The 26,526-nt window shown below is 37.7% G+C and overlaps 1 protein-coding gene across 3 annotated transcripts in view; it reads right to left on the reverse strand.

Annotated features, from left to right (window-relative positions):
- SMYD3 (SET and MYND domain containing 3) overlaps positions 1-26,526 on the reverse strand; it is a 355,779-nt gene that overhangs the window by 291,654 nt on the left and 37,599 nt on the right. The window contains exons 3-5 of one of the 3 annotated variants that reach the window (XM_052673327.1): positions 22,503-22,610; positions 21,347-21,404; positions 16,441-16,577 (exon numbers count right to left, since the gene is read on the reverse strand). In XM_052673327.1, the coding sequence (XP_052529287.1) occupies positions 16,441-16,577; positions 21,347-21,404; positions 22,503-22,610 (303 nt within the window). Of the gene's footprint in view, positions 1-11,642; positions 11,696-16,440; positions 16,578-21,346; positions 21,405-22,502; positions 22,611-26,526 lie in introns of those variants that run through there. The other 2 variants (XM_052673341.1, XM_052673334.1) reach the window with 2 other exon arrangements.

Genomic DNA, 26,526 nt, shown 5'->3' on the forward strand with positions numbered 1-26,526 from the left:
GAAATATGTATTTCACTTTCTACACCAAGAGTTGCAAAGTAAGAGAAGCAAAAAAAAAAAAAAAAAAAAAAAAAAGAAAGAAAGAAAAGGAAGTAGCTCAATCTAGGTGCGCCCCACTAGAAATTAAGCTAGTGCCTTGTAAGCAAAGAAGGGCCTGGGTCGAGAATCAATCAGTGGAACAAACTAAACATTTAAAGTCAGATCTCATTGCTGTGTTCACTAATAAAGGGGGAGGAAGAAGGAAATAATAATTCTTTGCTAGTATATCTTTAAAATACGTGAGGAATTTCTGAAGGCAGAAATACTAGGTTTCTATTTTGAATATGTCACAGATTAGCAAATCTGTGATGACTGTTTCAGATGGAACCAAAGGTCCATATGCAGCACAGAATCTCATTTCTGTCTGACTCAAGTTAGATTCTTTGCAAAAACTACGGCACAGATGTAATAATTCTACTGTTAAAGGAACACAGAAACAAGAGATTCGGATTTGACTCTGTAACATGCAATCTGAAATATTTTGCAGCATCTCAGAATGCCATAAACCTCTTATTTTGTGGTACAGTTACCAAGACAGGGAAGACATCCGTATACAGAACATCAAACTTGAAGTGAAAATTTTACTCCTTTTTTTAAACAAATTTTGCTAATAGGATTGTGATAAGATACAAAGTCTGTTTACTGCCCAGCCGCAGCTCGCATGGTCAGCACAGGACAGTTCCTCCCCACTTCCATTCCCAGTTTTCTGGTAGTCCAGTAACAACACTTCAAGAAGAGAAGAATGCCGTAGTGAAGTTTCTTCTTCTTCTTCTCATTTATTTTAAACTATATACATCTCATTTATAACCTTGTTCAGATAACCTTTAGATTGCTCCTTCTGTCCTTTCCAATTCCTTCTAATCCATAGTAGATAATCTCAACTATAGATCCGTTTTGCTTACAACAATGCTTTCCCATGGCCACAATTCCCACACGAAGCATCCCTGTAGAAGTGATATTACCTGGCTAAATTCAGACAGACTTGGAATATAAGTCATTAGAACCCAACAAAAACAAAAGCTTTCTTCAGCAAGTACAATAATACTAAAGCTGCTCCTCAGGTTTCAAGTACTGGCCCTTTTTCTGTTATGTGATGATGGCATCTTCCAGAAAAAAAAAAAAATAATAATAATAATTAAAAAAAAACTATTAAAAGCCCTTTTTCCTGCTGGTAAAAAGTGTTGAAGCTTAAAACATGAGACATCAGGCAAGAAATTTGCCTCATATTAGAATATATAAAAGCTGACAACTTCTTTTGTCTTGCCAACTACTAGAAATGCAACTGATTTCCCCCTCCCCCCCCCCCCCCCCCAACAGGAAGAGTCCATTACTGCAAAGAAATACATAACCATATTCTGTTTAAAAAGTGTCTTAGACCACATGATAGTTGTACATAGTTGGAACCTAGCTCAACACTTAAATAGTGTAGTTCTACCCTTTACACTTCTGCACAAAAGCCTTCAAACTTATTTCTCAAGTACACACTGCATCACACACACCAGTCCTGATTCAAAGAGTTAAACAAGGACAGATGCCCCAAGATACCAGAGCTTCCTTTGCATTTCCAAACATCTTACATTACTACAAATGAAAACATCCCCATACCTAGGAAAAACTCAGTGGCATTCCACAAGCAAAGACAGTGCGGCATTTTCCTATGTTCTAATTACTGGTTCCTCTAAGTTTGCAAAAAATAAGACAAATGTTTACCGCAGTCATGTAGAAACAACAGAGAGCAAGCGCGTTTTCACAGGAGGTATTCTTAAGAGTAGTTTTCATCCCAAAGTCCAAAATATGCAAGCAGTTTGCTAAGATGCTGAGTACCCTAACTCAACTAACATGCAAATATTTTCAGTGATGTCAGAGTGTTCTGGTGTAAGATTCATGCCAGTTATGAAATTGTGGGGGTTCAAAGTTCACAGGTTCACATACACGCTTTCTGGGTAACCTATGTATACAAAGTCACACATGACCTATAAAATTCCATTTCCACTTCAACTAGAAATTGTACCCTAATAAATTTTAAGGCTGAAAAACCTCAATCCATCCTAATTTTTATTTACCTTTCTTCTGCATGACAGCATATTCCAGAAGCACATGTGAAACAGTGATTATTGAAAGCTTTTTATAGCATAAGATTAGTGTAAAATTAACTATTAACACTATTAGCAGTACTAATACATCCTAACCTATAGCAAAACAGTCTGAACAATCCCACTAACATGCTTAGAGTAAAATGTACAGCTTGAAACATTCTTGCATGATGTTAAATGTAGTTGAAATATCACATCTCTCAGATACAGAGGGAGATCTTCTCAACAAGACAGAACAACAACAAAAAAATGATAGTAGTTGAATTTTAAGTTTCCTGTTTGAGCAGCAAAAAAAAAAAAAAAAAAAATGCATGCATATCTTGCCCATGATTCCAATAAATCAATGATGAGACTCCCAGTGATTGAATCTCAAGTTACTGGAACCTAAACACAGAAGGCCAGATAGTGGGAATGGATACTCAAGTCAAACAGCACATGCGTCAGGACGCAGAGTCCTGAGACATGGGAGCATGCAGCAGGGCAAGGTCCCTGGAGCAGCTGTGGCTGAAGCTGTGTCTCCCATCAGAACAGCCTCCAGCTGCATGCGGCATCAGGACCACATGGAAGACATCCATGGATTCCCCATCTGTGTGGAAACCTGATGAGGAAAAAAATCTATATTGGTATATTCCAGTCTGCTGAGGCCAGTCTTCCTCAAGTAAATTTTTGAATGCATAGGCAAAAACAAAAGTTGCAGAGATCACTCCTAACCCTTCCAGTTCAGAAGAAATAAGCCAACTGCAATCGCAGGCTTGCCTGCGAACTGAACCAGAATAGTAGATAAAGATCATTAAACAAAGTTATCTTGTAGCTGTAAAATATTTTAGGCATTGTGGAAAGATACACAGTTTTGCTTTTCACGAATATCTAGATATGAAATTAGCATTACTGGGAAACAAGCAAGATTGACTATATAAACAAACCCAGTTGTAGTTTTTAAAGATCAGATGAACTCCATAAAACCCCATGGTCAGATCTTTTTTTCCCAAGATCTCAGCTTTGCTTGGAACAATAAATCAAAATTATTGAACCATTGTTCTAAATTCCACTGTTTATCATCAAATGAATTTAACCAATGTCATTTGCTTGCATGAGCTAGAACAGCCACCTGCCATTTCTCTCAAACTTCCTCCAAGTGCTCCATGCAATTTTGATTCTAGAGGAGCAACAGCATTTCTACACTCAGGGCTTCTCACCATTTGAGTATAGCTCTGTTAGTTGCACTGCAATGATGGGCTAAGGAGGATGGAGAAAAAAATTACTGGGCTGAGTAGTTCCTTCTCCTGTTGTAAAAGAGTATGACAATTAACAACTCCCTGCTGAAATGGCAGGAGATGTACAACAAATAACCACTCTAAATACTAGACACCAGGAAAACACACGCCAAACTTCACCTACATGCCTTATTACATAGTACTACACAAAAATAAATCATTAAATGAAACCCAAGGAGATAACAAACAATTCTAACTACAGAACTATCTTCAGACAATCCAGCATTCCCCACTTAACTGAACTAAATACCAACGGCAACAGGACTTTGTAGGACTCTACAAAGCTTTCATCCCTCAGAAAGCTGACTGTAAGAGGCATGGAGTTAAACAGTTTGGAACTAGATAAATACAAATTACTGGATCAAGCAAACTAGCATTAACAGTGAGCTTGATTTTATTTCTGCCTATAGCAAAAAAAAAAAAAAAAAAAAAAAAGCCTAAAGCAAAACTTTAGCTAAAGGAAATCTTTCTACTTCAAAATGACAACAGCACACCCATCAAACCTGTATCATCACCATAGAGTGATGATATTGATGGCATATTCAGCTTGTCAGTTCTCCTTATATACACAGAATAACACAAATTAGTAGAATACCTAATACAATACAACACGATAATAAACTAGATAACTAAGAAACCAACCAGCCCACCCGCCCCTGATCCGTTTCTGCTTTTAGTCAAATTCAGTTAAATTTCTTCAAACACAGAATCATAGAATTGCTTGAGTCAGCAGGGATCCTTAAAGGTCACCTAGTCCAACTCCTGAAATATCTTGTATTCTTCTCCCAGAAAATCAAGAGATGCTCTAGCAGCAAACACCAGTGCTCAAATGTTTTTTCAATGTCAACTGACACATATTCTCCCCTAATCACTGGATTTATTTTCCCTTTCAGTACCCTTCTCGTGAGACTCCACATTCCCCTCATCCCTCTCGTCTTGAAATGGAGTGACAAGAAAATTGAATCTGCAAATGTAATTTCTTGCGAAGCTACAAGATTTAGGTGGTACTAAAAATAGTTACAGAGCACTTCTTTTATTTTTTATCACGGGCAGGTTTGCCAGCATAATTTACATTCATTTTGTTGTTTGTGATGCAATTTTTTTTATTAGCAGATAAAGACTTTCAAAAACATATACATGCTTGGAAAGCAGATGTCCATGCTTACATTTTTTCTGTTTCATTGCCTTACACTTCAGGTTGTTTCACTGCTGAAAAATATCTCACTGAAAACATGCAACTCACAGTTCCAGACACTACCAGCTCTTATGATGCTCCCAGGAAAGACATTGCAGTGGATCACAGCAGAGGAGTGTCAGCCATGCTTGACTTTTTGGGGGCAGACATGAGCCACCGAACCCATCTGAATTTGGCAAGGATAGTCTACATTAACACAGTTTGTGGGGTTTTGGAGAAGCTCCCTCTCTGATCTTACAACCATGCACAGCAGTTGCTGTTGATTCATGTATATCATTTTATTAAATACGTTGTTTCACATTTTAACCTACAGCTACAAGGGCATTAAGACAATGGGCTGAATTCCTTTCTTGGGAACTCCTGTCACAAGGCAGGAATTACTCCTGTGGTGTCAGTCTATTTGCATCACCCAAGTAATGGTACAAATGTTGGTCCAGAGTGTCACTGTCGGCAAACTGACAGAATGGGAACAACCTGAAGTGCTGTGTTAGGCTTTGCCTCCAGAGCTTATTTTCAGAGCCATTGATTTTCAAACAAACCGCATCAAAAATGACTGATTGTCCAACATGTGTAAAAAGTCAGTTCAATTAAAATATATTTAAGTTGTTATAAGAAACATAATAATCTTACATGAAATATCAGCAAATGCTGTCAAATTTGCATCTGGCATTTGTCTAAATCAACTACCAAAAAAGAAAACGCAGCATTCATTTTATCATTTTATTCTCAAGATAAAATTACTTCTTCAGCCAACAGAAACTCGTGTAAGATCAACACTGACAGAACATTCATTTATACAAAACTAAGCTTCCAACATTTACTTTAGAAGAGCATTGGACAAGAACTTCTAGGCTGTATATTAAGGAAGATACAAGGAGAAAAGCAGTGACAACTCATTAGCCTTTTGACTGCCCAGTTCTTGCATCTCCCTTCCAAGAACCTGGTGCCAACTGCTGAAGTTTACCTATACCCACTACTATGCCTAAGAGCTGTCTAAATTAGCCTCGTCAGATTCAAGCTGCAATGGTACAAGTGATGTCAAGCTAGGTCAGTGTTACCAGTTCTACAACCACTTTGTGACTGCAGCTCAATCATACTAAAATACACAATAAGAGATCAATTGCATAGCAGTCATGACTACAGTACAACTACTGCTCCTTTCTCCATCTTCATACTACTCAAAATTTCAACTCCATTAATAACATGGTGCTTTCAAAAATCATAATGTAACATCTTCACAGCTTGAGAAGCATTTGAACTAATCCATGCTGTGTACCCAAATAACTTCTAAAATTGAGGAGGGATTTTGATGAAATAGCAAGCATAAAAGCTCATCACAACTACAGAGCTAAGAAAACAATGTGTGTCTAATTTTTTTGTGTATACTGGAAGAGATAGGGAGAGAGCAGATTTATTAGGACTGGATTTCACCTCTGTAGCTGTAACATGAAGGAAAGCACAGCAATGACAGCATAGTAGCAATGTGGTAGGCTACAGCAGGTGAGGATATACTCAAACATGGTAGCTGTGGACACAGAAACAAAGGAAAGAAGCTGCTTACCCTTGGAAGGCCTCAGGTAGGTGAGGATCTCCAGCAAGATACCCCCTTACCTCCACTGCCAATCCTTAAATCTGGGGAAGGTCTGGGAAGGCGCAGATCCTGGCTCCACCCCCTTCTGGTCAACCTGGTTGGTCCTGCTTTCCTACCAGGTGTTCAATCAGTGTTTCAGGTCATGACTTAATAGCTACTGTAGTGGGAATGTTATTTAATTGTCACCCTTTGAAACAGCTGCATGAAACAGCATGTCTCACCTTCTGTTGGTGCTTAAGGGTATAGCAGCCATTTAATTCTATAGGATACCATTTGGGCTAAGTTAAACTCATTTTTCACAGAAACTCTGAAGTAGCTGAGATAACAGTAAGTCAATAGCAACACCACAAATTCTTGGCTCCCCACCTTACGTTCAAAGATCCAAGTACTCTTCAGACCATCAACCTACTCCAATGTCTTTATGTAAGGAAATCAATTTTTAGCCTTTTCATCTATTAAAGATGTTAAACAAGTCTCAGAGCTGATTAATAATCCCACCACACAGAATTCCAGCATTGCTCACAGCCAAAACAAACAAGCAAAAAAGCTTTAAGCAACCCCACTGCAGGTCATCCTAAAGACAAGGATAGAACAGCTTGCTTCCAACAGCTTTACAAGCAGTTATCAGGCTTATCCTCCTCAATTAAAGGCTTTTAAAATTGCTGATAGAGAACGTAAATGTTTTTCATTTAGTAATCAAATCTTTACTAAATGTGCCCATGACCTCATCCATGCTGACTTTTCCTAAACACAGAAGGTGCCTCACCCAACATATTTTGTGCATGTACTCCAGTGCACAACCACTAAAGCACGCTTTTTGTTGTTGGGGTTTTTGTTTGTTTGTTTTTTGTTTAAAATCTTTACTGCTTCCAGTTCACTTCCATAAGAACACCAGGAAAGAGACCAATGTATACTACATGTCAGGAACAATCAAATTCTCAAATACTATGTTTTGTGAATATTCTCTAAGCAGAATTAGGCAAAGTAATTTCCCTGGCCACCTGGATCCTTTCTCATTTGTGAAGAGAATTATCACAGCTCTAAAACTAAACCAGAGAGAGGAAAACAAAACTTAGATGCAAAAAACATTATACTTCCCTGCCATTTTGCTCTCTAGACTCTTTTCTCCCAATACTTCCAATCTCAGCTTAAGAGAAAATAGTCAACTGAATAAGATGCATACACACTCTCCCCATCGCACTCTCAGACTCCCCTCAGTGTCTACTCAAGTCAGTAACTTTTATAGAAGCATTTGCTTTATAGTCTGAACTGAAAAAATCTCCTTAAAAAGTATTTTTCTCTTCCCTACCAGTTTTCTCTTCTACAATACAAAACCAAGCCATTACAAATTTCACCCCACAGTATACATTTCTAACTCTTCTACCATGTTTTCTTCACCTGGCGTTTGCCATACTAGAAGTAACATGTAAAACAGAAGATGCAATCAACAATTAGATAAGAGAACACACATTACACCACAATCTCAGTCTGAAGTATCGTAATTCTATGGTTTCACAGCACCAAGCTTTGTTAGTGAAAGTTAATACTTTAATTGTAACCTTGTTGCTCTAACTTCAAATTGGATGGGATGGCTAAAGCTTCGTTTCATGTTCTGCTACAATATCCAATTGCTCTCAAATGCAACTATTGTTACATAAAAATTGAGATAATTGCTATGGAGAAATATCTCCTCCAATCATAACTCAATAGGAAAATAACAGGAAATAATTAAACTTGAAAAGGCATGTTAGACAAAAATCACTTCCCATGAAGATGTGATTTTTATTTGGTGGAGAGAGAGGAATGTTCTCAGGCTGTTTATCACCCTCATTCTGGAGTATTGCTGCTACATTTCTTCTCATTTTACTCACATTTTTTACTGTTTTTTGTTTCTTTTTCCCTTAATTTTTATTTTCATCATTGCTTCTGAAGCTGATGCACAATGGTTTATACTTCCTTTGCAGTCTTCAGTTAGAGAAAGAATATCTATTGTAACCAAACTGATGATACTAGCAGCTGTATGAAACCATTTCTGTAACAGAGTGATACAGCCAAGGATGGAGACTCCTACTTGTAGCTGTTGCTGTCCATATGTTTATGCAGCACTACACTATTAAAGCAGGCAGCACAGCCTGCCACAGCCTGTGGCTGGCAGGACAGGATTTAGCTCTCATTGTTCTATAAGTCTCTTCTGAAAAGACAGACAAATCTTTCACAGAATGGTCCAGGTTGAAAGGAACCTCTAGGACCACGAATCTCCAACCCCCCTGCCACAGGCAGGGCCACCAACCTCCACATTTAATACTAGATCTGGCTGCCCAGGGCCCCATCCAACCTGGCCTTGAACACTTCCAGGGACAGGGCATCCACAACCTCTCTGGGCAGCCTGTTCCAACACCTCACCACTCTCATACTAAAGAACTTCCCCCTGATATCCAACCTAAATCTTCCCTATCTCAACTTGAAACCATTTCCCCTTCTCCTGCTGTTATCAACCCTTTCAAACAGTTGGCTCTCCTCCTGTTTATAGGCTCCCTCTAAGTATTGAAAGGCTGCTGTGAGGTCACCCTGCAGCCTTCTTTTCTCCAGGCTCCCTCACAGCCTGTCTTCGTAGGGGAGGTGCTCCAGTCCCCTGATCATCTCTGTGGCTCTCCTCTGGACCCTCTCCAACAGCTCCCTGTCTTTCCTGTACTGGCGGCTCCAGACCTGGTCACCGTACTCCAGACGGGGCCTCACAAGAGCAGAGTAGAGAGGGACAATCACCTCCCTGTCCCTGCTGGCCATCCCTCTTTTGATGGAGCCCAGGATACCATTTGCCTGCCGAGCTGCAAGAGCACACTGCTGGCTCATGTTACATTTCTCATCCATCAAGACCCCCAGGTCCTTCTCTGCAGGGCTGCTCCCAAGGACCGCTCTGTCCTCCAGTCTGTGTGGATGCCTGGGATTCCTCCATCCCAAGTGCAAAACTCTGCACTTTGCTGTGCTGAACCTCATCAGGTTCACCCGGGCCCACCTTTCCAGCCTGTCAAGGTCCCTCTGAATGGCATCCCTTCCTTCCACCACGCCAACCACACCTTCTTCCTTCAAAAGACTGCTAGTCTGCTACTCAAGAAAACCATGAAGACTCACTGCTAGATCATTTGAAAATTCTTCTTGAGTATTACTGGAAGCACTATGCAAGCATGAAGCATTATTGCCTTCTAATAGACATACCAAAATCACGGGCAAAGACAAAGGAAAAGCAGGAAAGTCAGTATCAAACTTTCTATTTACTCCTCTATTTCAGTAGTAGCTGAATTGATGGGAGAACAAGGGATACCAAGCAGACAAGCCTGTGACCTAGCAGACCAAATTAAGTAATGCTTAAATAGCCCCAAGAACCTCCCTACATTTCTTCACCATTGAATAACTTTCTTCCCCCTCTATACAAAATGAGACATAATCTTCCCCCATTTGAGTTAAGATACACAGAGAAAACTGTGCCAGAAATGAGCCTACATCATGGGCTTCTGTAGTTCTGTCCTCATGTCAGCTCTGTAGTCTGGGAGTTGAATAGCTCCATCAGCAGCTTGTCCAGGCTCCTACAGGACAGCCCAAATACCAAAGGGGATCAGCATGTCTCAGTTTCTGAATCATCACAAAAAGTGAGTTTAAAACACTGAAGTTTGTAAACAATAAAATCCAATGTTCAAATAAAACTTGGCTATTAGTTATGCTGCATTAACTAGCGCTTAGCTTCCTCGAATATATTTAGAATTCTCCATTTCCTTTGGTTTCTTGTACTATAAAAGTAGACAGTTACCTTAGATTATTCCGTTTCCTAGATAAAACAGCTCCTAAGAAACAACAGTATACATTAGGAAAGTGATAATTAATGCCCTCTGAAAACAAATACAAGGTTTGTCAGAATGAATTTTTTTATGCCCTGGTGGAAAACGCTGGAAAAAGATTACAGAAAAGTTCTCCAGAAATTATTTGGGCAGTAACTGAGCACAACTTTTCTGGTGATCAAAAGGTAGCTCTTAGCAGCTGTAAGTGCTTTCAATACCTTAAAACCACACACACAAAGCAGGGGAGAGAGGACACACCATGCTCATATTCCCACCAAACAAAACTTTACCAGCAAAAAAAAGTGAATCCACAGTATCTAAGACAAGAAGCTAATCACAAATCTCTTGTAACAGACTTAAAGATGACAACAGTCAGAGAAAGAAGTTCTGATACAGTTCAGTGAGCTGGAACACACTGCTCCAACTCTGAAAAACTGAAAATAGAAAGAGCCAAGAAGATTGAAGTAAATGTAATTGCCTGTTGAGTGTCTAAGCTTAAACACTGTTTCAGGTATAATGATTTTTGGAGATTACATTACATTCAAAATTATAATAAAAAATGAACTAACAAAATGAAAAGGCTTTTGCAAAACAGTTTCCTGTTCTAAAAATAAATGTGCTAGCACTGGCCTGGACCTCAATTTTAACATAAGCCCACAGTTTCACATGAAACAGTAGGAATGTACAATAGATGTGAACTACACAAAGAGCAAAAGGTGGACAAACATGCATTTGCTTTTACCATCTCCAGAGAAAGAACTCTGTGACCTCCTAAACATATGAAAGCTGAACAAATGCACCTAATGCTACTTAGATTAGCAAACATGGCATCAGAAAGCAATCCATCTACACCTGTGCGCCTTCAGTAACTCCTCACTTACTCATAGCTTTACTCTTAACTTTATCCCAGTATTTCCTTTCTTGATACAAACAACTTTCATTTCTCTGTTGACATATTACTAACACAGTTAATCCTAATGAAGAGTAAGATACTGAAAGTAAGAAACTTGATTGGGCAGATGCATCTTGTTTGCAAAGGTCTGCTCAGAAAACTAATGCACCTGATACCTATAAGATCTCAGAAAGCAATGCAAAGATCCAGCATATTTTTTGCAGTTGTATCACTGTGAGACAATTATCATAAACTAGATGAAGGCTTTATAAAGATCAAGTGACACAATTAAATTCCCAGTTCTCTTCTGCCTACACAGCTGCAGTACCAAAATCCCCTTAAATAGTACTAATAGCCTCTATGCTGAAAAAAACTTTCAAAAAATGAAATAAAAACCAAGTACTGAAAACTTAAGCATGCAAGTAAAATACGTTTAAATTTTGATAGGATGACTGAACAACAGATTTTGAAGAGATAGACCTGTGGAGATTTAGACCTGTTGTTGCTTCATTACCAATTTGTATCAATACTGCACGAATCTAAAAATGAAATAACAGAACAACACTTGAGAAGAGGGTAAGGGCAGCACATCATGGGAATAAAGAGGCATGCTCAGCTGATCTGCATGAAGACATACAACCTCTCCAATGAGCTAGATGGAAGGAGCTTTTTGGATCACCCAAGAACATTAGTGGTCACAATTCAGTAATAACAAAGGAATAACTTACCCTTTCTGAGCATCAGGACTCCCTTGAAACTCCAAAAGGAGGCAATCTCCAAGTAGAGATGCTTCTCCTTTGGTAGACAGCCCTTAAATGAGGTAAGGGAAAGGTGGACCCTGGGTCCACACAGGTGGTCACACAAGTGAATTGCTCACACCTGTGCTCCCAAGGCTAGTCACACCCCTTCAGCAGGTGTTCAATCACTGGTTCAGGCTTTGAGCTAACAGTTCCCATACAGAGCTCATTTACTTTAAAAATAGAATCTGTTTGTAAGAAAAAAGAATTAGCAAGATTAGAACCACTAGAAAATAATTTCAGAAAGATAGAATTTCTCCCTCTAATTGCTATCAACCCATATGCTGTAAAGACAAAGCCCAGAAAGCTGCTTATGCATAAAAGCTTTTGTACAACAGAAAGATGAGGGAGATTGCTTTGTGAGGTTTGTGAGGATCTTAAGCACAGCTGACTCCTTCTCAAAAGTTTATCAACTCACTCACCAAAACACAGAAACCTTTTTTTCCAGCAACGTTCTGTTCTACAATTACTGAACTGCTCTACAAGTTTGTCACATTATAGTTCATTAAACGTGGCTGGATTTTGTCGTACTTCTATTTCACGAAAGTGGTTGCACATATACTGTTTACATACATGCGAGGATCCAAAATTATAAAACCTTTAAAATGGCTGCCCATTGTATCCAACGCCAAAATCTCACCTTTTTCTTTTTCACTTGATAAAAGTTTTTACCCACATTCAAAATGTTCATAAAGAGCCAACTGTGACATAGTATTATAAGATGTTATTTTGTGCAAAACACCAAATCTGCACATGGTCCGAAAAATAAAAAGCTTCTCCCAGGTTTGATTTCACTCAGTGAAGTCACTGTTTTACAGTCTACATGCTAGGGACAGATTTCATTCAGCATTTTAAAAAGTTTGTGTAGTTCTGTCCATTATTATGAAAAGAACTATAAACACGTTAAAAAAAAAAAAAAATTTATCCATTAAGTGTCTCATAGGATTCCAGGCCACCTCCTCACACATGTGTAAGCGAAGGCTGAAGAACTAACAAAAACAAGGACTGATTTTATCTCAAGGTTATGGAAACACCATTAGACTATAAAACCATGGTGTCAAAAATTTATCTTGACGTTTGAAAGAGTCTCAGTGGAGTTAAAAGCTTATCATGTAATTAACTGTAGATAAGTCTGTTTAATACTGAGGATCAGAATTTAAAAACAGCCACAGCCTTGATAAACAGCACATTAAATACACTGGAGCTTCCAAAGAGTGATCAGATAGCAAGAATGAAAAAAGAAAAAGAAAAAAAAATAAAATAAAATAAAATCTATCTCCAACAACAGTTGCTACAAGAGCAAATTGTCTAGAGAGAACAGTGCAAAGCTCTAAAAAGGAAATGTATATTACCCTTCTGAAACACATTCCCATCTAGTTCACTTGATATTTGTACACATGAACTACAAATACACTGGGCTGAAATTCTGTCCCCACTTAAAGCAATAGCAGAATTTTCTTTGATTTTTCACAAGATTGCACTCAAGGGGACTCGGCCTACTGAACATCACAAGTAAATAAAACTATAATTAATTTTCCACAAAGACAATAGCAATGGACAGCAGAAACTGAAGATTATTTAAAAGAGGTTCCAAAAAACTCCTTTGACCTAAAACAGGTTGGAGAGCTTCCAATAACTATCTGGAATTTTGTCATCTCACTGCAGGACGGATTTTCTCTCTTGTCTTGAGGTCTGTTTATTTTCTTTCTTGAGGATCCAGCACCAAATAGAATAAAAATGACCTCTGATGGGGGTTATTTTGTGGCATGCAATGAAAAAAGTAATCCAAAAAAGTTCAGTAATAGGCACCTACTGAACTTGAAAGGAATGTTGGAAGAGGTTGGGAAAACAAGATTACATCTTGAAATCATGTGTATGTAGTATTTCTTTATTCTACGACCACACAGAGTAGTCATCACAGCTGGTCTTTTCTGAGAGTTACACTACAGAGAAGAGACCACATCAGTCTTTTATCAGAGACCTTACAATTCCAAACCCTATTTAGCTTGGAGGTAAAAGGAGGGAAGGAAATAAAGAAGAAAAAAAGAGGATTTTTTCAACTGACACTCAGCTTATCTCCCAAGAAACATTCTATAAAGTGGGATAAATATAATGCAACACTCATCTGACAATCAAATTGGGACAGCTGTAGATTACCACACTGAAAATTAGACAGTGACATCAGAGGTCTCGAAAGGCATTGTGCCTGACAGGAATTGAAGCAAGATGCTCGCTTTACTTGCAGGTATAGAATACGGTTATATTTAGTCAACAGCTCCTTCCTCCCAACAAACTCACCTGTGTAGTCAGATTCTTCCTTTCCATTTGCCACTTTTTTTTTAATTTTAAATTAGCAATATGAAGTAACTGTGGCCATGGTAGGTCTGTGTCATTTGCCCAACCTTTTTCCTTTTTTAGGGAAAATTGTCACACAGGCTGACTGTTAAATGAGCCAAGGAAGAAGGAAAGAAAAGGACTTCAATCACTTGATCATCTCTGAACTTATAGAATTTAAAAAGAAAGAAGCAACAACTTGAAAACTTGGTACTTTACAGTGCATTCAATAAGTTCCAGTGAAAATACATTGAGTTAAAAACATCTTTGTTTTCACATAATGGGGCAAATGTTGTCTACATTAATTAATCATTCTTCATTCTCCAGTTAACAGGATTTGGAGCTATGAAGTCCTACCTTTCATTCTGCCCTTGATCCTCTCTTGCATCACTTGACTAAAATACAAGGGAGGGAAGAGGATGTGCACAGAGGCAGATGATTGTGTATACATGCACATCAAAAATTCTAAAAGCTTACATATTTTTTCCACCAGTGCTCCAACATACTGAGCAATCCTCACACTGCTTCTACAAAGTCACCACATTGTCCAAATTCAAATGTCTCTCCTATGGTTGAGAATGTGTGTGTGAAATTGTGAGCTAATAGTTCATTAAAAGGAAGAGTTATAAAACTTTCTCCCCCATTGTGCAGCCCTGTCTCTTCTCTGCATTTGCCAGAAACAGTTTTGCTGAGTTTGCCTTGTTCCAGAGAACAAATCTGCAACTTCTTTTGATGGGAAAAATTCTTATAGTTGGGCTGGTGGGCAGATTAAATGTGGGGAGAGGTCAAGCATGGTCCAGAGCCAGAACACAGACAAAACAACTCACAGGTGGGTAGAGGGAAAGTGCAGAACTCATACTTTCTTCCCACTGTATCTTGGTTGGCTCACTTCAATCTAACATAATTTCACTGAGAAAAAATAAATTTCTATCAATTTCTAAGTAAAAAGAGCTTAACAATGAGCTGAAATACCACTGCTTATCACAGGTCTAACAATGTGATAACAATGTGATTAACATCTTCTCGAGAGTCTACCAAAGCATCACTCATTGCATTTCATCTCACACATTCAATAACGATCTAAAAGAAATCAATGAAAGAACCATGGCCAGTCTCCTAAGCTTATTGTTAAATGGAGGGCAACAACATCTGTAAACAAATTCTTACAAGCTATAACTCAGCTTGAACCAGTTAAGCGATGATCATTATCTGATATCGAGCCTTATCTTCATCTGTACAAATACTCTAAACCAGTTAACACAGAGCTCACATTCCATATGAAATTCATCTAGCAAATCAGATATGCCAGGCTAAGACAGTAGAAGAGTCTGACTAGAGACTACTTCTGGCATGTTGTCTCTTCCCCTGTAAGTATAGTTCAGCCTGCGCATTTTTTCAAGGAAAATCAAAACCTTAAACCATAGCAGTCCAATCACTAATAAAAATTCCAGATAAACAATACTGTTGACTGTTTCCTGTTCCTCCTATTACCCACAGCAAAAGCAGATTCCACTAGCGTGCAAACAGATCGAAAAAACCTGCATTTTTTAATTTCAGTAGAAGAGGCTCTCTTATTTGAACTAGAAGTAAAACATAAAGAGAGTTTGCTTCTTTCATAACAAAACACTACGTAAAACTACTGAAGTGTGCATGAGTTAAATCTTATGCTAGAATTTAACAATAAGAAATTTTTAAAAATTACTCGAGTTAAAACTATGAGCATTCTCCGTATGACACTTCTATTTGTACTGCTCAAGTTAAACTTTCTAAAGTGAAAGCAATAAGAGAAAAACAATTATATTTATTTAGTAATGAAACAAACATCGTGCATACTGTGCAAATGAATTTCAAATACTTTATCATGTAGCATTTGAGATCGACGTGACCCATATCCCATGTGGGATACACCACTGCCATAAACACCCATTAGCACATATTACTAAATGACAAAACAGACTGAAGCCCATCTAGAAACATAAGACGAAGGATTTTGCAGAAAATTTGTAGAACGATAAGTGATGCTATATGCTCTTCATTACCATTAGAAAAACTACACAGGTTGATTTATTCAATTGTGTGGGTTTTTTTTTTTTTTTAAGTTTATTAGTTCAATGTGCTTGTTTTTTTTTCCCCAAGAACATTAACATGATAATTTGAAAAGGGAAAAGGAAAAAAGCCACTGGATGCTACTTTCACTTTTAAGTGTTATAATTATGTAAGCCTACGCTTTTTCATAAGTAGTGACTGAAAAAAAAAAAAAAAAAAAAACCAGTTTGATTTTCCTAGGTTAAATATCATTCTGGATGCATCCGTTGAACTGCTGCTCAAAAATAAATCAAGAACACAAAGAAAGGATAATTTATGAGTTGTCAAGTAACTACATTTTAATACTTACTTTTGTGAAGATCTGAAAAAAGTCAATTGCAGGTGGTAAGTGAGATGCATCCTGGATCTCTGCTCTCAGATACAGTTGCAAGGTATGTGCAAGGTGCCTGAGGCCCTCTTTCATTTCTTCACTTAGTTGTTCAGCATCTTAAAGGGAAAGGAAAAGTACACCAAGGTGTGAACAGAATCTTTCACCAACAGCTTGAAAACGTACAGTGGCAGTTATACAGTCTAGACTTTTCCAGTTTTAGAATTAATCTTGGCAGAGGGCAATTTTGACAGAGGGCAAACATTTATCTTTTTTGGTTTTTTTCCCTGACAACTATCTATCAACACAAATAAGAGTTTATCACTTTGCTACTACCAAACGGTATAAAGAAAATGGTGAGTTAAACATCAAAAGCCAATAAAATAGATGCATAAACAGATGTAAGTCATTAGTACAAAAAATAGGCATCTAGGTTTGTAACATATTCTCCATAGATGCATCAGAAACTTTTATTCTAGCAGACAAGAAATATTTTAGAGACAGAGGGAGTTTTGTACACAGCAGCTGCTAAGCAGAATGGATAAGAAGGAGTATCAAGCAAATATCATTCCTACATTAAATAATAAAGCACCATTATTCATGCTTTGCAATATGAATCCTGAAAGAAACACAGCAACGTGTTTTCTAATGAAGAGACCACCCATGAATCAGGTCAGTGATAACATGGAAAGTGAAACTCAGCTGCCCTACTAAGTTCAGTGTCGTCTTACTAACTTGTTCACATTTCTCTTTTCCTGCCAGTTAGCACAAAGCAAAAGCCTAAATGGAGAATGTGAAGATGGACAAGTTCAAGAATCAGCCATAACAAAAGGCTAAGAGGATAACTGTGCACTATGAACTAACTTCATCTCTGCACAATAGTGAATCGTTATTACATTTTAAACATTTATGTTTATTGAGAACAGAAATAACCTTTCACAAAGAAAAGCTCTTCCCCATACTTTAGATCCATGACTGCTGATCTCATGGAAGGAGGATTTAAAGCTACCTCTTATGACTCACTTAACAAGAGAACACAGTTAAAGCAGATGCCACTGGGTTTGATTAAACAGCCAGCTAATGGTACAGTTCTCAAGCTTCTGTGTTCTATCACATCCAGCATCCCTGAACTTGAAGGTTCAGGCTGTTCTGTAAATACAAATCCAAGCAATGCACAGAGTTTCTTCACATACAGTCTTCTTCATGTTTTGCACTGCCTGGTCCCAAAGCAGTCAGGCAAGTCCTTGAAGATGCTTCTTACAGCAGGGTCACTGCAAAGACCTGTAGCAAACATCTTAATGTACACAGCAACTTTATGAAAAGTTTTGAATGCACTTGTCTGGTACAGTAAAGGTACTGAGAAGCAGTTACTGCAAGAAGTTCAGCCTCAAGTGCACCACTGTTCTGCAAAACAGCTGCTAGAGGGAAAGGTCAGACCTTCAAGCAAAAAGAAAACTGGGACAAGTTTGATAGAGACCTTTAGCAGGAAGTTCAGTGCAAGAGTTGGTGAAGGATGAAGGCCACATCAGTGTGAGTGTCCTGAATCCATATTCCTAGGTTCCTAGGATTGCAGAGTTTCAGATAAGTAAATGGTGGACGCATTTATTCATTTTTTTTTAATGGAGCCAAGGGCTCTGAATTCCACACTGAAAGCCACATTGGGAGTTGATAGTTTTATCATAGGATTCATTAGGCCATAAGCCTGGGAAACACACACCATCCTGATCTGGCAAACCCACAGCTGAGGTCTCGAGCCAGAATTCAACCTCATGAGCTGTGCCAGCTGAAAATAAGCAGAACCCCTAAAGCAGCACTGAGTAGATGCACCCAGTGAGAGCCATGTTTCTACAATGCAACAATGATCCAAATTTATCTTAAAATGTAAAACACCAGGTGCCTTGAAGATACATTTATTCACTCTACACTGGTGTTCAGTAACTGAATTTACAAGGGCTGTCAGAATGGTGCAGTCCTCAGTAGATGACACGAGTGTCACACCTGATGCCAGAGTACAGTGAAAGTGACTATGATGGAGCTTCCACTTTACACACAACACACTAGTGAGCTGCTTTCATTATCTTCCATGAATCCCCTCTGGCAGAGCACTGTGTGCTGACTTGATTACTAGAATGAGCCATGGCTATCTACCAACTAGATGCCTTGCAGCAGAAACAGCTGGCAAGCAAAGGCAACTGTTTCCTTCCACTTTGGAATGGGACTCCTTACCTGAACACTCATTTGGAGCCACTGAGGACCATTCTAGTTAGCTGGAAGATGCAATCCTACCAACACACCTTATTAGAGCAGAAGTACACATCTTCCTGCTATGCACTGCTATTGTAATATATTTGTTTTCCATTCCAGTAAGAGCTCTTTCTTCAAGATCTGCTCCCATTCAAGGGTTTAGGCACTGCTATCTAAAAGTCATACCTGGGCTTAGTCAGCCACGTGCTAAGCAGGCAGGGTCCCCAGATATTATGGGTGGCCTAAGACTGATCTCCACCAGGGTCAGGAAGGACAGGCAAGCTCTCCCACAGCACTCAGATTCAGCTCCTCAGAAAGTCTGCGTCACTCATCCAAAGGAACACAGAGATAAAGCTCCATGTTAAGTGGCACAAAAACTAGGTAACTGAAGGATTTGCTTTTTTCATAACTACTTCTCAGCATCTTAACAGCGTGGACATTTGAGGGTGATCTTGCAAACCTGAATGAACGTACAAGGACAGAAATGCAGACATACTTACTGTTCTTTCCAACACAAAAAACCTCCAGTATAGAAAAGCTTGAAGACTGAGTCTTCAAGCAACTTAGCAAGCTTTTGGATGACTGGAAAACTCAAGTTTAAAAAAAAAGTCATACATTTGTGCTTGCTGTGTAATGTTCCTTTGACACTGAAGAGGCCTTTTCTTTCAAATGTTTTATTTCAAGAGAGCAGGGAGTTTTGAACTTTCTTTATGTTATTTATTTCAAACTAACACACACTGCAAAATGGATTATGATAAAGAGGCAGGCATGATCTGCTTTACTATTAGCAAATATTAGTACCTCTAGAATAGGGAACAGTAATAATCTAAGCAACACAGCTTAAATGGACACTGTGGCATAGGACAGATATGAAAAAGAATACCAAATCCAACTGGAATACCAGGGAGAGACAGGAACAGAATGCAAATTATTCAAGCTGGACTCTGTTCAGGGCATTAGAGCTAATGATCTCTGCAAAAAGTCCCATGGGATCCAAACAACCAAGACCTGGTTTTCACAACTCCTCATGAAATCAAGGCAAAAAAAAACAAAGTGAAATAAAAATGCATGAATGTTTTAATTGTGTTTTTATAAAAAACATTTTTAATGGTAAAAACTGAGGTGTGGGAGAGAAAATGCCACAAAAGGCTTATGGAAAGTTTTCTAAATCAAGCATTGGGATTTAATTATGCAGCCTGACAGCTCTGATACAAATATGAGTAAAGTAGCAAAAAATCATCCAATTGCACCACACACAAACACTTGTATGCATGCTGAGTCTTGTTAAGTGTAAGCAAAGTTGATGTCTACATCATTTGAATTACCTTAATACACAGCAAGATAGAAAAGCCTTGGAAGTAACAAACTGTATGATAAACCAGAACTAGTGAAAGTCACCAAATACACAGACACACCTCCTACTTAATCAGATGTGAAAATAAAATGAATAAAAGCATACAGGTCATCCACACTGAAAATCATCCAACTATACCAAGTAACACTGAAAAAGTAATACTTTAAAGAAACAGGGAAAGGGTAGTGACAATAACAACTTTCAGACCTTCTTGACTGAAAAGATTACAGTGTTGAAACAATACTGTGTTGTACAGACACTTCCTGAGAAGCTGTTTGCCTCAGAGGATTAAGTCAAATTCTTTTCCCTATAAGCTTAGAGCTTTAATGAAAAAAAATGACTTTCAAATACATTCTAACAATATTGAAGGAAAATATATCTCAAATCTTTATCAACATGATCTGTAAAATGTTCAGTAAATAGGAAGAATTGTCATGAAACAACAGAAGTAACTGTTAAAAGTATGACAGTGACTACAAGTTGCCCCATCATACCACAGCCCTCTTTTGGACCATTCTAAATGAAAAACAGTAGAGATGGTTCAAGCTGTATTAAATCCAAGCCTCTGAATAACATTAAAAAAATTTGAGATAATAAATACTTTTATGCTATTTTCTACAAAATCCCTTCAAACAAGACACGATTCAACCAAGGATGCATTTCCTATTCTGTAAGTCTTCATACTTCAAGGTACTGAAAAATCTAGGAAAAAAATTCCTATCTCAATTATCAGCTTTTCTGAGAAATTGTAATGAACCTCCTTTCCTACTCAAGCAGCTGAAACTTGTGGGAGCACAAAACTATTTTTTCCTCCATTGAGAAGTCATGTTCAAAGCAAACATGTATCACATCTAAATTGAGATGTATTTACTTTTTCTGTAAGTTATTTTGAATCTTTAAGCAATAATACTATTGAAAAAAAAAATAAAACCACTAATGAAATTTTTCTGTATTAAACCTGTATATAAAAAGGAAGATATTCAGTTCACTTTAAAAGCTGCATCACCAAAATGCATACTGCAAAACGAGGAAAAATATACAGACTAAATAAGGTGAAAATTTTGCTTGAACGATACATGTTGTTTTTTTCTCCATCAATCCTTGAACATTGAATCCTTTCCCACAGAGGTTTAAACACAGTCAGTTTTGCCTTTAGTTTAGACTTTCCTGCCATATTCTATTACTCCACATTAGCAGACTTTCAGAAGGCAAGCTGCAGTAGGGTAGGATGGCCGTTCTGTAGAACAGAAAATGGAAGCATTACCTGCAGTACAGCTGGCAATTACTTACTTGACTGAAGATCTGAAAAAGAGTAGAGTCTCTCAGAAAGGCATGCTGATTGCCTAAGCTGTAGAGAAAAACAGATAATTAATACTTACACGGCATGTTTTATCTTGAAAACACTCTACAAAATTGATTATTCAATGTGATATGCCTGTAAGATAATTAGGTACGGGTAACTGCATCAACATAAATCTGGTCAATCTATACTTTCTGTAAACTATCATGAAATACTACTTAATTTCTGATGTTATGACACTTTCTACTAGTATATTTTCTCGACTTTGGCAGTTTGCCCTTAGTAATTTACTGTGGCCCTTCATACTGTAATTGAAAGCAATTTATGAGGTTAGTAGTCTCAGATTTCATGAGACTATAATTAATGTACTGCATTTCTAGGTACATATTTGCCCTTTAAAAACCATCACGCACACACTGTTCCCAACAATGTATAAATTAAGATATTAAATTACATTCTATCATTCAGACCCCAATAAATGAATACATTTTTATTCAAGAAAGACAGTATCATGGCAGGGTCAGGAAAAAAAAAAAAAAAAAAAAGGATTTATAATCTCAGTCATCAGCCTATTGATTTAACAGAAAATTTAGTCTGTGTAAATTAATCAAGGTGTGGGAATGTCAAAACCCAGGACTTTCAAGAAAAATTTAGGAAAAAAATATCCAATTGAGATTAAGAGAACCCAACATTAAAAGGAAGGGTTAATAGTGCATGCTTCTCTTTACCACTCATATATATTAAAAAAAAATAAAAATAAACAAAAATAAAATAAAATAAAATAAAATAAAAAGTTCCCAGTGAACTTGATGGATGCACCAATAACTTTGATAGTATCAAACAAAAAACAGTGTGTTCTGTGCTTTCCCTCTAGGCAGAAATAAGTTTAGGATGCTGTGACAGCCATAGGAATAAAAACTTCATAAACAGACCTCTTGAGCTTAATTATGTCCATTTCAGTCCTCTTGAACCTTTTCACACTTCTGCAAATTAATCAGTAATATTTTAATGCAGTGTGCAGTCCAATTTTATTCAGCGATCCCAGTCACTTCAGCTTTCTAGTTCTTAATTACATTAAAAATGTAGAGTGAAAAAGTATTAACCTGAAACTATTACACTGAATATATCTAAAAGTATGTCACTTACTAGCTTAAAAACAATCCTGCCAGCAAGTCTGACAGAATCTGGAGGAAAATTAGGCTTGACGTTCAGAAGGCACTTGCACTCCCGCTTGTGGTCCAGCCAAGCTTCTTTCTGTCAATTTGAAAATAAATAAATAAATGGAAGAGAAAGAAAAACTTCATGTTATTGTTATTATTATTCTAGATGTATTATATACATATATACACACACACTCCTTTATACATACATTGTTTCACTATGGAAAGAAGATAGGGAGCTCCCTACCCTCGAGATTAGAAAGGGTGCTACAATATGTTTTTTTTCCTTTTTTCCTTTTTTTTTTTTTTTCTTTTCCAAGCTAGTATGAAAGACAGACAACAACAAATCTTTGGCAAAGAGAAACTGATGCTGGAAGACAGAGGCAATGTCTGACCACCTTTTTTTTTTTCCCTAACTTCCAGCTTTCTAAGCTCAAAATTCTGTTCATGCTTAACAAAATCTCCAAGCTCATCTCATTAATACAGTACATCTTTACATTGTTAATATATACATATATTCACAGTATAGATCTGAAGACAATGAGCGATTTTTCAGACATTTTTATGAGCAAATTGAAAACAACAGAACACTAAACAGCTGTTACAGTGATAAGAACTGAGAATAACCAAAAGCTTCTGAAGGTGACTTCTCTCACAGATTAATGCAGTGAGGAAAACAAAAAATGAAACTCAAGAAAACCAGCTTCTACAAGGTAAATGCCACATAGGAAATGATAACATGTCCAATACAAAGCAATTATACATTCAGCAATAAAAAAAAAAAAAGAGGGAACATCTGTGATATGTACAAGTGCACATCACAGCTACACACGCTGACATTTGAGTTATAAAGATTACAGAGGTCATTATGCAATTTTATTTTTTTTAAAGCTGTGTTTATATGGGAAAACATTTCAGGTGGCCAGGCTTCAGCATCAGTGACACTCATTCTGTTTCACTGTGGGTTTTCCCCACCTTTGGCTTACATATACTAAATAAATGGTATTTTTTATTTCTTTCAGTTGCATGGGAGATTTGTTGTTTCTTTTCCTATACCCATAGCTCGAGAAAGGGAAAAAAAATGACACCAAGAAGGCATTAATCCAAATATAGTTAGTGTCACATGCTGTCTGACAAATAAAAGGCAAGAATCTACTGCTCAATAGAAATATTCTTCTCTAGAAGAAACAAGGTCACACTTGTAAATGTCCTGATGTCATTCCCTGCAATATAATTACATGAGCATTTTTCTACTGCTTGAACTAAAATTGTTCTTCGGAGCAAGCCTTTATCTGTCGATTTTCATTCCTTACATAAATTCTGCACAGAATTTCAAGTATGCTGAATGTGACACCAAAATGATTAATAGCTTACCCAACCAATAAAGCCCTAATGAGACAAAACATACAGCACCACCCAGCCTAATATGCCACACTTCTCAGGGATTGCATTTCCCTATGAGAATAACACTGAGAGCAGATGCTCTCTTCTAAGCAGTGCTTGGCAAAAGCTGATGCCAAGAAGAAATCTGTGGGATCCTTCTGCAGGAGGGATGCTGGAACAGAGACTGCTGCTCACTTCCTCCTAGCTGACCAGGGGAGAAGCAAAATTCCAAATACATCAAGTATGATGAGATCAGAAGTATTCTTCCTATTCAGACAACAAATAGAAATTACAGAACTACATGTAACTGTTCAGTCCTGTAACCCTACTTTTAAAGGCAGTCTCTAACGACACTTATTGGTGGGCTTATCTTGGTGCCACAGCTCTGAACTCCAAATGTCCTGGCTTTCAGACAGGGTTTTTATACCCTCTAAATGGCATGAGTACAGACATTGCCATGGAGAGGCATGGTCACCTGGTCCGACCCTTCTCCCTCTTTGTCAGGGAAGTGCTTCCAGTTTTTCCAACAGATTTTTTCCCTGTTAGAAATGAACACTCCCAAAAAGAAGCAAGGGAAGACAAATAAATACTACAGAGCAGTGCCCACTGCTCCTCTTCCAGACTTCACTGCGTTTAAGATCTCAAAAACAGAATCCTTCCTTTTACCTCCTCCCAAACCAGTGGCTAAGAAGGGAAGCAATTGAAGACTAGAGCTCAAAAAAAAAAAATTAAAAGTGGGATTTTTATTTGTTTATTTTAAATTAAATCACAGAATCACATAATTGTAGAGGTTGGAAGGGAGTACAGGTTGGACTCATAGAATCCAACCCCCCTGCCAAAGCAGGCTCCCTGCAGCAGGTTGCACAGGTAGGCATTAAATAGTCATTTCAATAGTTTTTCATAATGACACATTCTGAATTCAGCCTAAAGGTCCCACTTGTCAGGGATTATCATCTACATCACTTGTCCCCAAACTGTAGGATGCACCAAATTAATTAACAGTGCCAGAAGATCACAACAGCAATTATGAGGAGAAGCAAACATGGTCACTCTGTATGTTTGGAGCGATACCCAGACTAACATTGCTAGAAAACAGCACTGGGAAATTAGGCAAATTAAGCATTAGCAGGTGAGAAAGGAGTTCTAGCAGAGAAGTGCTGAGAAGGGACAAAAGTAAATGAGGTCCAGCTCAAAAACACATTTCAAATCAAAAGGCCTACATGTAACATACATATAAATGGCCTTTTGACTATTGTATGATCCCAAAATGAGAATTCAATCATAAAGATCAACCCAAAGGATCTTTTCCAGCCCTACATTTCTAATATCTCCTTTTTTCTAAGTGTTAAAAGTGAAAGCAAGCAGCTTCAACTGGCCTAAGAGATAACAGAGAATTCTGAAATTTGACACAGTACACTTGAAATTTTTCATCTTTAACATTTTCTACAAGCTAGAAATTCCAATTCCTCTTCTGTTTTGTCAGAACTTCTTGCTCTGCCCACATATCTTCTTGAAGGATAACATTTTTCAAGCTAAGTTCCAAGAGGCTAAATATCTTTTTCAAGGGTATTTCCTCCCCCACAGGTTAACACAAAGACACTTTTTATTAACCACTTGACACTTGAAACCAAGTGAGGATTTCTACAAGACATTTTCAGCCTTAAAAATGGCTCATTTTAGAATCACAGAATCCTTAGAATTGGAAGAGACCTCTGAATGCCATGTAGCTCAACTCCCCTGCAATGAATTTTGGTCCATCCTATAACAGAAATTCCCTGCTGAGTGTACTTCAAAGTTTCATTCACAAAGTCTACCTTTATCCCAAATCCAGTTCAGCCATTCAGTTAATATGGGGTTTCAGTGTGTTTCATTGTGGCTCATTTTCGAAAGTCAGATTTTTACTTCAATTCTGATTTCATTAACTGTATTAATTGGAAAACTCCATAAAGCTAACAGACTTAAGCCTCAGTTAAGTGTTTTGTATAGCGGGATTTATTTAATACACGTGAAAAATTAATCAAATCATTGTGCAGCTAAGTGTAAATTGTAAATCCAACAGCACAACCAATATTTCCAAGCTGGTCTGTTATTTACAAGAATAAAATAATGCTGTTTTGCCAATATTCACTTTTTAAATGTGCAAACTCCAATTTGAGTCAATACCCTGCTGTTTATTTTGTTCAGCAATTATTTCAACTGTAAGGGCACAAACTAATGAATTGCACTGCAGCTACAAAGCCTAAGTAGAGCACAAAGCCCTCGCCTTGGCCAAGGAGAGCTCCACTAACAGCTGTTGTAAAAAGAGCTACACAGTAGTTTAGACAGCTTATTGAAAGAAAAATGAACTAGGGGACAGAACTCAACAGAAAACAGATCTGCTTTGTCTCAGTTTTATCCGGATCATTTGCACAGAATTGTCAGTCTCAATAAATTCACTGCTTTGTCCAGATAACTGAAATTTTTTTCAGTTGTTCTCAATTTGCTATCTACTACCAAAAGAGACTGGGTGATATTAATTACACATTAATTCTGTATAACATTAACAGCACAAGATGCTGTGAGACAATAAATACACAGCGTGTTAAGTGCTGATTACTTAAAGCAGAACCAGCCCTGACTCCCCGAAA

Source organism: Tympanuchus pallidicinctus, unplaced genomic scaffold, assembly GCF_026119805.1.
Source record: "Tympanuchus pallidicinctus isolate F22 unplaced genomic scaffold, pur_lepc_1.0 scaffold1, whole genome shotgun sequence".
Lineage (NCBI taxonomy): Eukaryota > Metazoa > Chordata > Aves > Galliformes > Phasianidae > Tympanuchus > Tympanuchus pallidicinctus.